General features: G+C 42.6%; 1 protein-coding gene across 2 annotated transcripts in view; it reads left to right on the forward strand.

The window, feature by feature from the left end:
* The window catches only part of DAPP1 (dual adaptor of phosphotyrosine and 3-phosphoinositides 1), a 52,419-nt gene that overhangs the window by 5,825 nt on the left and 30,568 nt on the right, over positions 1-16,026 (forward strand). For both annotated transcript variants that reach the window (XM_047090428.1, XM_047090426.1), the window contains exon 2: positions 15,273-15,395. In XM_047090428.1, the coding sequence (XP_046946384.1) occupies positions 15,273-15,395 (123 nt within the window). The remainder of the gene's footprint in view (positions 1-15,272; positions 15,396-16,026) is intronic.

The raw sequence follows: 16,026 nt of genomic DNA on the forward strand, positions 1-16,026 counted from the left end.
TGTTTCATTCATTCACTCCTCCATCCATTCATAGATCCATCTACTGAATGAGGACATTATGCCTTGCATAATGTGGGGACACTGAGCTTGAGAAGACACGGCTGTCACATCGGGGAGTGTACAGCACAAAGGACAGAGAATGCACCTACATGGACAGTTGGAACACAGGCAGGGGGGGTTGCTGAGGGCCATGACTGTGTCTAGATGAAGCACACAGCAAATGGCAGGCAGGAAGGAGATCACTGGTTGTGAAGAAGATGGCTTTGGAACTGATAGGCGTTTGTCAGTTGAAGTCAGAACAGACGAGTGAAGGGGTAAAAGGGTGTTCAGGAAATAAAAGAAGCCCACATGACTCAGAGCCTCTCGTCCCTGGGACCCAGCAGTTAATGAGTACTCATTCAGTAGGTTCTGGGATCTGCCTCTCGGAGTCCCCACCGTCTGTCTGCCTCATTCTCAGAGAAGGCACCCACCTGCCTTTCCTCTTCTGGTTTCTAGTGTCATAACCATAGCCTTAGCCGTTTAAAAAAAAAAAAAACAACCTGCATTAATGTCTCACTCCTACCACTTCCCTTGGCAAATTCCACTTCTCGCTCCTACTCCCTGATACAGACCTGTCTGAAACCAGCACAGTCCACGTAGTCAAGACTTAATCATGTTCCTTGCTTCCTCTCTAGAGTCTCTGTGGCCACATGTTCTCCTTGAGCACCCACCTGCCAGTGCCTGCCCCCATTATCTGTTTTCAGACATTTTTGTTTACAAATATTTATAACTTTTTTTTTCAACGTTTATTTATTTTTGGGACAGAGAGAGACAGAGCATGAACGGGGGAGGGGCAGAGAGAGAGGGAGACACGACCTGGCTGAAGTCGGACGCTTAACCGACTGCGCCACCCAGGCGCCCCGCAAATATTTATAACTTTAAAGAGCATAAGAGCAGGGTGCCTGGGTGGCTCAGTCAGTTAAGCAACCAACTCCAGCTCAGGTCATGATCTCACAGTGTGTGGGTTCGAGCCCCGCGTCAGGCTCTGTGCTGACAGTGTGGAGCCTGCTTGGGATTCTCTCTCTCTCTCCCTTTCTCTCTGCCCCTCCCTCGTTCACATGCTCTGTCTCTCTCTCTCAAAATAAATAAATAAACTTTAAAATAATAATAAGTAATTAAAATTTTTAAAGCTTTCAAAAACTAAATAAAAAAATAAAAAGCATAAGAGCAATAAGCTAATTTGTTTTTATAAAAGTATGGTTAGGGGCGCCTGGGTGGCTCTGTCAGTGAGGCATCTGACTTCAGCTCAGGTCATGATTTCACGGTTCTTGAGTTCGAGCCCCGTGTCGGGCTCTGTGCTGACAGCTCAGAGCCTGGAGCCTGCTTCAGATTCTGTGTCTCCCTCTCTCTGCCCTTCCTCCGCCATGCTCTCTCTCTCTCTCTCTCAAAGATAAATAAACATAGAAAAATTTTAAAAATAAATTTATTTAAAAAATAATAATAAAAATAAAAGTATGGTTAGATAAGAAAATATTACTTTTTAGAGACACATGCTGAATGAACTACCTGGGATTAAAGTGTCATGATATCTGTAATTAACTTTAAAAATGTTCATCCAGGGAGGGGTGGGGGAGGGGGAAAATGGGCATCGAGGAGGGCACTTGTCGGAATGAGCATTGGCTGTTGTATGTAAGCTAATTTGACAATAAATTATATTCGTAAAAAAATGTTCATCCAAAAGCAATGGGTGTTGTATGTAAGTGATGAATGACTAAATTCTACTCCTGAAACCAATATTACACTATATGTGTAATATGTGTAAACCTAAATAAAAATTTGGAAGAAAAAATAAAAAATAAAAATGTTCATCCAAAAATACATAAAGAATATATGGCAAAAGTTTGAAATTTATTCTGCCTAAAATATGGGTACTATTAAAATATGTGTATTACTTTCTTCACTACTTTATGCTATTTTTCTCCTTTATTTTTTTTAACAAAGTTTATTTATTTATTTTAAGAGAGAGACACACACACACAACATGTGCAGGGGAGGGGCAGAGAGAGAGGGAGAGAGAGAATATCCCAAGCAGGCTCTGCACTGTCAGCGCAGAGCCCATGCGGGGCTCGAACTCCCGAATCATGAAATCCAGACCTGAGCTCAAAACAAGAGTCAGGTGTTTAACTTACTGAGCCAGCCAGGCACCCCTATTTTTCTACTTTCTGAAGTTATTCATTATAAACAGTTAAAAAAAATAATCTGTATTAATTGTTGAAAATTTGAGAAATGAAAGCACCCAAATTCAGCCATGTACAACCACTCAGAATAACATATTGTTCGACTTATTGCCAGTCTTTTAAAAATATTTTTCTGTAAACACACACACACACACACACACACACACACACACACGGAATTGTGGCCATACCACATATATAATTTTTCTCTTGCTTTCTGGTAGGATATTTTTCCATTATCTACTTCTTAGTCTGCGTCAAAGCATGTTCTTGGTTTTTCCCCAGCCCAGCCTGTTTCCCTCTATTAAAGCTTGAATATTTAGGTTGGTCCGAATTCCAGAAGACTTTACATAGATTAAGAGTTTGGACTTCAGTCAAATTCCGCTTGACAGTATAGAGTTATTGAATGCTTATAGGAACGTGGAATTATATGGTCATCATGTTTTGTTTTTAGCTTAATCTGGAAGTTGAGCGTGGTAGGTAGCAATGGGTCCAGAGCCAAGAAAACAAATTAGTGAGGGAGTTTACAGGTTGGTGAATGAGGAACCAGAGTGATCACCTGGGAATGGCAAGAAAGGAACAGAGGTGAGAGCCAGTAACTCCACGGAACTAAGCACAGTGAGTGATTCACATCCGAAGAAGAACGACTTCTGCTTTTGCATCATTTTTCGAAGTAACATCAAAGGAATTTTGAAAACCTTAATGTCACAAGTGTCTTTTAATTCATTCTTTGTTTACTTTACCACCATACATTTCTAACGTTGTCTAGGATTCATGTTATTGCTTTTATGGTTCTGACTCACCACCAGTAGAGTCTATGTCTTGGGTTGATTCTCCAGATAATAGAAGCGTTTCGCAAATGTCAGTCCTAAGGCAGTAAGAGGTTTGTTGCCCTTCTCTCAGCCGAGCACAGTAAACTCTTTGATGGTGAGCACCTCAGGAGCAGGGGGGCCCCTTGCCTGCTCCAGCCCAGCCCACCACTTGGCGAAGAGTGGGCGTCTGAATGTTTGAGTTGCTTCAAGTTGAGTCAAGGTCCATAGACCATATGGACCATATGGACCGTATGGACCAAGACCATAATTCAAGGTCCCTGACTTCAGCACTCTACCGCACCACCCTGATGACATATTTGCATTTATTACTCTCAGACTCCATCTGTCCCCTTATACCCAAAAGTTTTTACCAGTGGGACAAATTGACATTGGTGACAGGCATCGTCTGAACCATGGAATACGGAAGATATAACTAATGAAACAAGTATCTGTCTATTTTTTCATCCCCCCAAAAGTCTGGGGCTCTTTCCTGTAGCTGCGACTTGCTAAAAGTGGCCCTCGCTATCTCCTGGACCAGCCCGCAATGGCAGGTTGCCAGCAACAACCTTGTTGCCAGCAGCAATTGTCCAATGACAACTACCTGCATTTTATGCAGTACAGGCTTCAAGAGTAATGAGCATAAGTGCAAAGTCAAGTTTGACTCCACTCAGAGATGAGCCCTCCTGAGAAACCTCTGGTATGGATCCCCACCCAGCTATTCCAAGCTTCTTGAAGTTCTTATCCACGAAGTATTTGTACTGGTCAGTCTCTGAGCTTTGGATCCCTGTCCAAGTCAAACAATCACTAAGCTGTGACCCCTAGGGAAACAATGACACCCTTTTTGTCTTGCAACCATTCCTCCACCTGTGTTGCCTGACCTGGGGATTGCGCCGAAAGACCTGTGCTGGAATGATATGCCCCCCCCCCCCCCAGTCCATGGCACTGCCCCTCTGGTCTCTGCTGGTCCTTAACCTCCCTGATGAGTCATTTCACCTACAAGTCAGGCTCCACAGGTCTCTCTTGAGGTGTCTGTGCCCTTCTCTCTTTGGTCTCCCGGCCTCTGTCTCCTGAATACTCTGCTCCCATCTGTTATGTGTTCCCTAAGCCACTGCCCTCTGTGCTTCTGCTATCTGGGTGAGCCCCTGTGCCTTTCTCTGGCTCTGAGTTTTGCCTATCTTCTCTCTCTGTGTGTCCACATCTCTTGCTTGTTGTGTCCCTGACTCTTTGCACCAGTCTGTGTCTCCAAATATCTGAGTCTCTGTCTCTGTCTCTGTGTTTCCATCTCTCAGAACTGCCTGCCTCACTCCTCAGACTCCTTCAAGAACAGGTTTGCCCTGATCTCCGACTCCCACAGAATTCTCTGCTTCCTTTCAGCCCTGTTTTCCTTTAACTGAGCCTTGACTCCTACCAGAAAGAAAAACATCCTTGGGTCCCACCTTCAGTTCCTTGTTTGACCAGAGAGCCAGAGCCCTGCCTCTGTGATCACTCAGGTATGCCTCCTAATGCCTGGGGCAGCTGCCCTCACTTTTTCGCTCTTCCATTAGCATATGTAAATGTGGGCATGTAGAATGGCAATATGAAAAGCCACAGACAAACTGTTCCATGACAGAAACCTCTTCAGTGGAAGGACTGTGGTGAGTTTATTTTCGGCCTAACCTAGGCATCACACTCATGCCTCTCTTAGGCCTCATTAGAGCATTCAAAAACTTTGCAGGGCCTGTTCGGTTCCCTCCACTTGGACAAAGTCTTGCCACGATCAATGGAAAAATCAGCTCGCATTTGTGAATATGGAACTTAATATATTTATATGGACAACACTGTCTTGTCCCCGATATTGTCACAGCCTGATTCTCATATAAACTGCAGCACTGAGAGCTCTTGAGCTAACAAGGCATTTCCCTAGCCTAAACCCATGATTTCTAATGGCACATGGGGCCAAGAGCTTTATTTTCCACAAAGTCACAGTATTTAGCACCAACCATATGCCCAACTGAACGTGAAGGAAATCAACAGCCAAGCGATCCTGTAGAACAACTCAGGTGCTAAGGACAGATGAACCCAAGTGAAGATTGCTTAGAGTAAGATTGCCCAACGGTGTCATCTTATATTCTATCCCTGTTACATTCTGAAGGATTCCGAGGCCCAGTATAGCCTTAGCAAGGAAGAAAACAGATCAAGTAGCTATATTATCCATGGCCTTTAAAAAGGGGAGTGGCATCATAAACCGCACATTTGCTGTCTTCTGTCTAGAGGGTGCAGAGAGTGTCCATGTCATTCAAAAGTGAGAATCATTTTGAAAACGAAGAAAAAAGTGAAAATTCTCTAAAGAGTGTTTTTATCGGCTGTTCGACTCCAAGGACTATTAGCTGCTGTGACACAAACAGGAGTCTCTGTTCTTGCTTTAGATTGAAATATATGTTTTCTTTGTAACTCTGATGGGACAGGTCTAGGTTCTGTGTCACTTCCCTTTGCCAGGAAGGGGAAGAATAAGTCATTAAACATATGAAGAATCTGTAGATGTGGGTTACTAAGAAATTTTCTCACCAAGAACCATATAATCTAAATGGTTGTGTGGCTCATGTTGTGACATGCAAGATCACTTTCTGTGTCCACGTGTCCTTCCAGTGTTATTTTGCATTACTCCCCAACATAAAACCTCTGTTCCAACTAGGCATTCTGTTTCCTATATACGCCATGCAAGTGTCAACCACAGTGCCTTTGCTTATGCCATTTCTCCAATTGAAATGACCTTTTTTCTCACTAGTTAATGAAACCTAAATTTATTCCTGAAGCTCCAATTCATGATCTTCCTCCTTCATGAAGCTTTCCTTGATATGCCAGCCCCTCGTGAGCTCCCCCTCCTATACCATTTATTGGCCATATTTCTAAGATTGCAGCTATTTGGGAATTTTCTGACCAGGAGAGCAGCAAATCCTTCTCTTTTCCTCCCCATTGCTATTTTAAAGCCACTTAGGACTTTCCTTGCCCTCTTTGTACTCCTCTTTAGATGAGACACACTGTGAACCCAAACCATCGAAGTTGCTGAAACAAAGATTTTGGGACCAAGAATCCTGAACCCTGTGCTTCTCAAACTCTAAACTGCATATCAATCATATGGAGCTCTTGATAAATACAGATTATAACTCAACAGTTGTAGGGGGCCTGACAATGTACATTTCTAGCAAGATTGCAGGGCACTGAGTAGCAAGGCTTCGCATTGTTTTTCAAACACCAGGCCCTACCCATTAGTGTTCATAAAGTCAATTTCATGGCTCATGATCAATGTTTGTTTTAAAATAAATGGAGAAGGGGCACCTGGATGGCTCAGTTGGTTAAGCATCGGACTCTTGATTCCGGCTCAGGTCATCTCACAGTTCATGAGATAGAGCCCCACGTCAGGCTCTGCACTGATCACGAGGGGCCTGCTTGGGATTGTCCCTCTGTTCCTCCCCCTCTTGTGTGCATGCTCTCTGTCTCTCTCTCTCTCTCTCTCTCTCTCCAAAAATAAATAAATAAATAAACATTTAAAGTATTGTTTTAGAACTAGAGGAAAGAAAATAGTAAATAGTAAGTATCCTACAGAAGAATAGTATTGTTTCTTATAATACTTTGTTTTTTTTGTGTGTGTATGCTATAATGTGTGTGCGTGCATGCATGTGTCTGTTTAGAGAGAGAAAGAGAGAGAGAGAGAGATGAAAATGCATTTTATACTGTGGGCTGATTCAAAAAGTTTGAAAGCTTCTCCTCTAAAGGATAGAGCAAAGTGAAATACCAACTCATATCAGCAAATTAAATTAAGGCAATAAAACCCAAAGGGATAAAAACTATGAAGTCTCCAATAATACTGCGGCAATTTCCCAGAAGGTTCTAGCACAAAGGGGCACCGCACTGGAATGGGAGAAGATGCTGACTTGAGGAGCAGCCTTTTGGATCTAGCTCGTCTGCCCTTCTCTGTGGTTCAATTTACTTCCTGTAGTTCACTGAGAAGCAGCTATGAAAATTCTTTAGAGGGTGGGTGTTTCCTAATTTGTTACTATATCATGGAAGGGATAATACCACTGTTTCCTTCAAAGTCAACTGTTGGTTTTGGTAACCTCATAAACCCAGTGCAAATATTCTTTTGAAGCTTGGTGAGTCTCTGGTCTGTTCCCTCCATTAGCCTGAGATATAATTACAGCAATGTGTGGGCCTCAGGGGAAAAGGAGACTATAACATTACTTGAATGTATGTTATAAATAGTAGTTTCTTGCTCTTTTTCACTTCTTCAGAAAAAAATGAGACTAAAAGAATTTTTTTTTGAATTTTTGTTTCAGGAAGATGAACCTTATTCCCAACTATGCCCACACTGAGCACAACACCTAGCATATTTATAACATGTTGTATAATTAGCAAATCTTGCGCCTTTCTCTTTCCTGCAAAAGTTACAGAATCATAAAAAAAAAAAAAAAAAAAAAACTTTGTAAAAGAAGGCCATGTTCCAACATATGAAAATAAGAGGGTTTCCGTTCTGTGGCATTGTTATTAGTCACCTTGCCTGCTGGGAAAATTAAAGTTGCTGCTTGTGTGGGGTCACATAGCTAACAAGTTGGAAGCTGCAGCAGACAGACAAGCTAAGGAAATGACTGGAGACAAAGGCATGGTCTCCCCTCAACAAAATTCTCACTGATACTATCTAGACGTTTGTCATCCAAGTTAGCTGCTTATTAGCATTTCTTTTCAGTTGGCATTTCCCAGTAGTAGAACGGTTTCTTACTGCACTTCATTCTAAAGCCATCACCTCTTAAGGCAGCAGGAGAGGAGGTGACAGAACACCAGAGGAAAATGACTTACTTGGGGGTTGTAATCAACAATAGGTTCGGCATGAATCAGCAGCATGATGCAATTGTCAAGAAACTAATGCAATCCCAGGTTGTCTTACTGTGTACCCAGCAGCTAGAATAAGGGAGATCCTTCGGGATCCTTCGGGATCCTTCGGGTCCACATGTTTTACGCCTCAGATCTTAACTTGAAGATAGATTTTTATTTTTTTTAATGTTTATTTTAAAGACAGAGAGAGCTCACAGGCTGGAGAGAGGAGGAGAGAGAGAGGGAAACACAGAATCCAAAGCAGGCTCCAGACTCTGAGCTGTCAGCACAGAGCCCGACGCGAGGCTTGAACACACGAAGTGTGAGATAATGACCTGAGCCGAAGTCGGACGCTTAACCGACTAAGTCACCCAGATACCACACCTTGAGGGTACATTTTTAAAATTTGGGAGGTATTCAAAGAAGTTAAGGTCCTTGAATGATAGAGGGACTGAAAGCCTGTCCTAAAAAGAGAAGTTGAAGATCATGGAAAGAGAAAACAAGACAATCTAAATGCTTTTAACTGTTTATGTAAGTACCATGTATATAACTCCAAGAAGTAGCCCTGGGACCATCTGTGGAAAGCTAGACTGCAGGAAACAGCGATTCAACGTAGGCAAGTTTTCTGGCCATCAACCATGGCAGTGCGAAAAGAGCTTGCCTATAGAGTAGTGGGTTCCCTGTCATTAACAATATGCAACATAGGTTGGGTAAGAGTCTTGTTAGGGTTTAGAACTTTATTTATACACCGCACAAAAGAGTTTTAAAAGAAAGAATTACAAACCAACCTGATGGTTGTGGTGGCGGATTATACATGGCTTTTATTTACTAGGCTAAACATTCCTAATTGCTTACTGTTTTAGAGATTAAAAGCATAAGTGACTTTTATAATCACTAGAAATAAGTTTACTATGAAGCCAATGAGGCTTCAGCTTCAGGGCCCCTCCCTGGCAGTGATATAGTTAATAAATGTCATCAACTCAAAGAATATTTAAGATTAGTTCCTGTACATGAAAATGTAAAATGCCCTGGAATCTTAGAGCTCATATTCGAAAGAAATTTGATAGAGGTCCCGGAATTGGCCAACAATTACAAAAACTTCATTACCAATAAGCCTGAAAATAATTTTTCAATGCTATCAATAGTCTTAAAGAATATTCTAGATGAAAGACTGAATTTTTGTTTTATTCTCTCTCTAGAAGATTATGTTATCAAAAAATTATCATATAAAGAAATAATCAAAGACAATACGACCGAAAATATAGGGGATAAAAGTACAAAGCTATGTGATACAATTAAGGACAATAGGCTATTTTTCTTGGTTGTGTGATGTTTGTGATATTTGTCAGCTTTTTGAGTTTCTACTTTTTTTGTGATTTCTCATTCTAAATAATTACTTTTCTTTTTTTTTAATTAAACAACACACTTTTTTTAATGTTTATTTCTGAGAGAGAGAGAGAAAGAACACGTGTGTGCATGTGCAAGTGAGAGAGCACACATGCTTACCCGACTGAGCCACCCGGGTGCCCCTGAATAATTACCTTTCTTACTTTTTTGTAATTTGGTATGAATTTCCTTAAACAGAATTCCATATTTTACAAGCTTCAAGCCCCTTATGATCTGACTCTTCCCTCTAAGAATCAGAATAACAACAAAAAGAATTTTAAGCACGGTTCCAATTATAGGAACTTGGTTGGAACACAGTTCCATGCAGTTGGGACTCTAAGTAATGAGCTGTCAGATGTGCCTATTAAGCCATAAGAATCTCCGTAGCTGTCAGCCAAGGACCTGTCAATATCCAGCGCGCTGCGTCACGCAGCCAACCTCCTGTCTTCGTCCCACCACACCTGACTGCCTCTTGCTGGCACGCAACCTGAGTCCTTCACTCCACCAAGTGGTGCTCTGATGCTAGATACACCTGCCGTTCTCTTGTTTCTAGGTCTGCACTGCTGTTCTTATTCCTTTCCCGTGCAACAGCTCCCTGAACGATTGACACTCCAAATCTCACCAGCCTTTAAATGGAGAAAAAGTTCCCCTCCCTCTGTCTCTCTCCCCACCCAAGTGCTAGGTCAGTTCCAGTGTTCAACTGAATAAATGAAAGAATAAAACAAATTAGTAGCAGGGCTATCTCTGGAGGTTGCGTGAAGGAAGAAGTGAACGGTTTCTCACTGTTTCAAATGTTCATTTCCCAGTGGATACCTGAATCTATTTTGTTGTTATTTTTTTCATCAGAACAAGCCACGTTAGGAAAATTTGATTGAGCTAAAGTCTCCCTTAACAGCACTCCTGGTGCCTTCCAGGATTTGAGTTTGGGGTGTAGTTTCTTCAGGCTTTTATTTTGTGCTTTTACATATCTTTCCACATGAACATATATGTGCTGTGTTGTTTGGGTGGAGGGGAGAGATTTTTTTCTAAATACGTGGCATCATACTGTGCTTTTTTTTTTAATGTTTATTTATTTTTGAGACAGAGAGAGACAGAGCATGAACGGGGGAGGGGCAGAGAGAGAGGGAGACACAGAATCGGAAGCAGGCTCCAGGCTCTGAGCCATCAGCCCAGAGCCCGACGCGGGGCTCAAACTCACGGACCGCGAGATCGTGACCTGAGCTGAAGTCGGACGCTTAACCAACTGAGCCACCCAGGTGCCCCTCATACTGTGCTTTTAACCACCACTGGTGCTTTTAACTTAATGATATGTTTTGGGATCTATCAGTCTTCATGCGTGTATGTCCACAAAATCCTCGGTGACTCTTAGTGAGGGTGCCCCTGGCTCCTGAGCAGGACAGTTTTCAGTTGTTTCAGGACTGCAGTATTCTTTTTTGGGAGTTAAGCATTCCGGGCACCCCCTTCACCCTCTTGACAAAGTACTAAAGCACCTGATTGCTTGCCCTCATCATTTGGCAATGAAATGCTCTCCACACCTTTTCTCTTCCGGTTAACTTTTTACGTCTTGTATTCTACGAGCCCTCTCAACTTTGTCATTTCGCCATTGGTAGATATTTAGCATGGTTCCAAATTTTTACTCTCACAAACAAGTATGCAGTAAACACCTTTGTTCATACTTCCTTCTGCTTCTGTGTATTTCACGAGGCAGACGCTGGAACGGCCATCGCTGGCCACGTGTCCATGTTTGGTGCACATGTGCTAGATTGCCCTCCACTGTATACCCTTACCAACAGTAGGCGATAATATCCATTGCCCTGGATTCTTCAAGACTTAATACTCTCTAATTCTTCAATTTTAACCAATCTGGTGAATAAAGAAAATATCACATTCTTGTCTTAGTTTGCATTTCTCTGACTAGTATTGAGACTATTTGAAATACCCATTTCCTCTTTTGTGAAAGACTTTCACTTTCTCTTCTGTATGTGTACATATTTTAATTTTTATTACATGTGCTTTATAATCAGAAAAAATAACACACACGTTAAAAAGTAACTTATGCGTCCTTTAGGGTCTACTCAGATATTGGCTCCTTCAAACAACGGCCTTGATCTTTCTTCCTGCAACCATTCTCTTGAACGTAGTTTGCACAGTACTTGTCTTATCCTCTTGAATAATTAACAGAGACTAGACTGGGGCTCTCCCATTTGTGATCCCTCTGACCTGCCTCGTGCAATGCCTTGTGCAATGCTCTGTGCAGATTTGAAGCTTAATAAAGATCTGAACGATAGAAGGTAGAGAAGGTTGACTATGAGAAAACTACCAACTCTACTCTATTTTCAACCTTTAGCTCTTCGTGGACATGGTCTTGAACAATCCTTACCAAAAGTGGACATATTCCTATAAAGGACGTGTAACGTTATTTGGCTCTTGAGTCACTTCCCTGGAAGATATGCTCATCGAAATTTCTCAGAAAGGAATACTTAGCTCAACTAAAAGAGGAAGGTCAGATATTTGTGGAAGAGCTCTTGGGGGAATGAGGATCCCATTGCTCAATGGACATCATGAAGTGATAGGAGGCTGCCTGGCAGTCCCTGTCTTGGATTAGCCCAGGCCCAGGACTCCTAAAACCCACCACATGGCAATATTGACTCAACCAAGCTGGCCACCCACAAATTAACACGTGCTGAGATGTGTCAGATTAGAGCATGGTGTGATCCTCCTTGCTTTATACTCAAGTATTCTTATGTGTTTATGATACATAGTAGTATTTAAAAGATTACCATTAAAAAGTTCTTAGTAAAAACTGCCTCCCAGCTGTAATTATCAGAGGAATTCTGTAAATGTTTTAAACACAGACTTCAGATCTCACTGAAAATAACCCAAAGGAATGTCCAAATCTTTTATATATTTTAGACTTTTGTTAATCCAGTTTTGTTACGTCAGATCCAAATAAGTGATCTATTGGTTCAAGCTGAATCCTACACTAAAATGTTCATCCAGAAATTAATTATTGGCATAATGCATTTAAGAACATGTGACCTTGGGGCACCTGGGTGGCTCAGTCAGTTAAGCGTCCGACTTTGGCTAAGGTCATGGGTGGCTCAGTCAGTTAAGCATCTGACTTTGGCTCAGGTAATGATCTCATGGTCCGTGAGTTCTAGCACAGCATCGGGCTCTGTGCTGACAGCTCGGAGCCTGGAGTCTGCTTCGGATTCTGTGTCTCCCTCTCTCTCTCTGCTCCTCCCCTGCTCGTGCTCTGTCTATCTCTCAAAAATAAACGTTAAAGAAACAAAAACAAGAACATTAAAAGAATTAGAATTTTGGCTGTAGCCAAACCTGAAGTTTTTTATAGCTTCATTTTTAATTCCTCCAATTATTCTGTTTTTCATTGAGGTATAACTGGCATATAATGTATTGATTTCAGGTTTCAATTGTCCTTTGAAAGGATTTTGTAATGAGAAGATTTGAACTTGTCAGCAAATTAGCTCAATGAACGGGACTGCTTTACCCATAATTAACTTAGTGGGTTTGCTTATAAAAAGTTTGTCCTAGGGCACCTGGGTGGCTCAGTCAGTTGAGAGTCCGACTTGCGCGCAGGTAATGAACTTGCGGTTCGTGAGTTGGAGCCCCGTCTGGCTCTGTGCTGACAGCTCAGAGCCTGGAGCCTGCTTCTGACGGTGTGTCTCCCTCTCTCTCTGTTCCTCCCCTGATCGCACTCTGTCTCTCTATCTCTCTCTCAAAACTAAATAAAGAATAAAAAAGATATTTTTTTTAATGTTTCTCCTTGCAATTGCTTTGAGCTAGTAGATACACTTCTAACATAGGACAGAGGCCTCTGTGCTCCCACAGAGGAAATATGCTAAAGAAACATACATTAGGAAATGCAGATTTAGAAAACAGATAGCTTGGAGACCTATGTAGAAGAAGCTTCCTTCTTGGTCTTACGTGCGCTTTTTATTATCAGGCTGAAGTGACATGCGGTAGGGATGTCACAGTAGATGCCAGTGTGGTTCATGACAGCAGGCTCCCTCACCCTCAGAATAGGGTCTCCCTTGAGGCTCCTGTACATTATACATACCTCTTCAGTAGCTCTCGGTTCACTGACGTAATCGGCGTCGTCTGTAAAGTCGCCCGTGTCCCCTTCCTCTCCACTGCTCAGAGGTGTGGGTCCCCGGCGGCAGCCGCTTCCCCCAGTACCTAGCTCTCTGTTAGCCAAAATAAATTCAAAGTAATGAAAAATTATATTTGAGCAACAAGAAAATCGCACCGCAGAGGATGTATCGCAATCCATGGCTTTGTGAGTCCCCGCGGTTTCGTGTAACAACTAATGTGTGCTGAGATCTGCTGTTTGCCAGGCCTGTTCTGACCATTTCATGTGTGTTAATGGGAGCAGCACTTATAATTGGCCCATGAGATATGGCTGTTATTAATCCTGTTTCAGAGGTGAGGAAACTGAGGCTCAGACTGGTTATGTAACTTGCCCAAGGTTGCACAGCTGGTAGGGGTTAACACCCGGGTAGGACTCAGGCAAACTAACTCTGGAGACCACAATCCGAATTCACCACACTGGACTGCCTCTACCAAGTCGTTAAAAAAATGTGAAAGAGCTGTCATTAGGAGAAAGGAGAAAGGTGCAGAACTGTGTGCCTAGCAAGCTCTTATTGTCATAGAATTAGGAGGTGGTGGAACATACTAGATGCCTTTAGATGCAAAGGATGGCTCTGAGGAGGAAACACAGGAAAATGGTTGACATTGGTGTCCTCTGTGGGAGCGAACAGGGAGACTGGAGACTAAGAGTGAGGACAAGGCTTTATTTTTTACTAACTCTTCTTTGGAACGGTTTGGAATTTTTTTTTTTTTCTTCTACCATGGATATATGCTACCTTTTCTAAAACAAAATTTTTTTTCATCTCCTTGGGACTTCTCTAGCTCTTCAGATATTTGTCAGTTTGAAACAACATCTGATGGGGCTCATGCGTCATGTGTAAAACATCGGAATTCCTTGCTTTCAACTTCATTTCAGTCATTCCAGTGGACTCCAGTGTAATAATAGCCAGTGGTTTTCCACACTGCAGAAGGTAGAACCATACTTGCAAAAGAGAGTATGTGAGAGAGGGATCAAAGAAAGACAGAAATTTGGCCAAATCTTATTCTTTTTTTTTTTTTTTAATATTTATTTTTGAGAGAGAGCACACGAGGAGGGGAGAGAGAGAGAAAGAGAGGGAGACACAGAATCTGAAGCAGGCTCCAGGCTCCGAGCTGTCAGCACAGAGCCCCACGCGGGTATCAGACCCACCAACCACCATGAGATCAGGACCTGAGCTGAAGTCAGACCCTTAACAGACTGAGCCACCTAAGGCCAAATCTTATTCTTATGGTTATTTTTGACTTGGACTTTGAAAAGGATTTGTTTACGCAGTGACAGTATGTTTGTTTGTTAGGACCACCATGACAAAGTGTCACAAAATGAGCAGTCTAAACAACAGTAAAGTTCTGCAGGATAGAAGCCAGAAATCCAGGTGTCCGTAGTATGGGTTCCTTCCAAGGGTTGTAAGGCAGGGAGCTGTTCTGGCCTTTTCTTCTTGCCTTGTAGGTGGCCACATTCACATGGCACTGTCCCTGTGTGCACGTCCGTCTCCAAATATGCCCCTTTTAAAAGAGGACACCGGTCATATTAGATTAGGGCCCACCCTACATGACCTCATTATAACTTGCTAAAGATGAGATGCTAGCTCCAAATAAGGTCACATTCTGAAGTCCCGGGAATTAGGACTTCAACATATGAATCTTCAGGACCCCATTCGACCCATAACACTGCCATGATCCACTTCTCTCTACTCTCCCCTCAGCCTGGCCCAAAGAGTTCCTTGTCCTGACGTTTGGGCTGAGACTTTGGTCTTTGGGCTACCTACGGTGGAGAATATTGTTGACGTCATCCTTGAGGGGAAAACCCAATGAAGGAAAAGTCACCTGTGGTTTGTCCTGAGTGCAAGTGTGGTTCTCTCCTTCCTAGGTGGTACCATGGTAACCTCACACGCCATGCGGCCGAGGCCCTTCTCCTCTCCAATGGATGCGACGGAAGCTATCTTCTGAGGGACAGCAACGAAAGGACCGGGCTGTACTCTCTCTCTGTGAGGTAGGATGTCTAATTCAATCTCGCCCCATCTCTTCCTTACATGGGCATTGCTTTATCATCACACTCAAATTGCCAGATAGCAAAATTCTCATGTCACCAGATAAAATTCTCTCAATTTCTGTTAGACCTGCAGGTCTAAGGATTCCAAGCTCTGAATGGTAGACTGTAAAAAAAACATTCTTCCTCCTTCCCTTGGCAGGGAAGAAGAAAATGTTAGAGCCGAAGGATACTTTACGAATCGTTTAATGTCTTGCTTGACTGATGGAAAAACTGAAACCTGAAATGGTAAAGTGTCTTTTCACCCAATAAATCAGCAATAGAAACAGCACCGGAATTCAAATCCCTAAAACCTGGCCCAGCGCCCTGTTAATATTCATTGCTTCCTCTGGAAAATCAGAATGATTTGTGGCTGTGCAACTTTCATCACAAACTCAAGCAGGCAGTGAGGCAAATTTTAAGTTTTTTCTGTAAATGGACTGACCTTTCTCAAGGCTCCACTACCCCTGAATGTTAGTAAAACTAATCTAGTCCTTACCAACACAAACCAGTGATGGCCCAGTCCTTCTCTGGTCTTTCTCCTCCCCTGCTTCTTCCTTGTTGGCCTCCGTATCGGGGAAGATGGCCTCGCCAG

Source organism: Lynx rufus, unplaced genomic scaffold, assembly GCF_022079265.1.
Source record: "Lynx rufus isolate CCGP_SWC_20201006 ecotype Redwood Valley unplaced genomic scaffold, mLynRuf1.p SCAF_3, whole genome shotgun sequence".
Taxonomy (NCBI): Eukaryota; Metazoa; Chordata; class Mammalia; order Carnivora; family Felidae; genus Lynx; species Lynx rufus.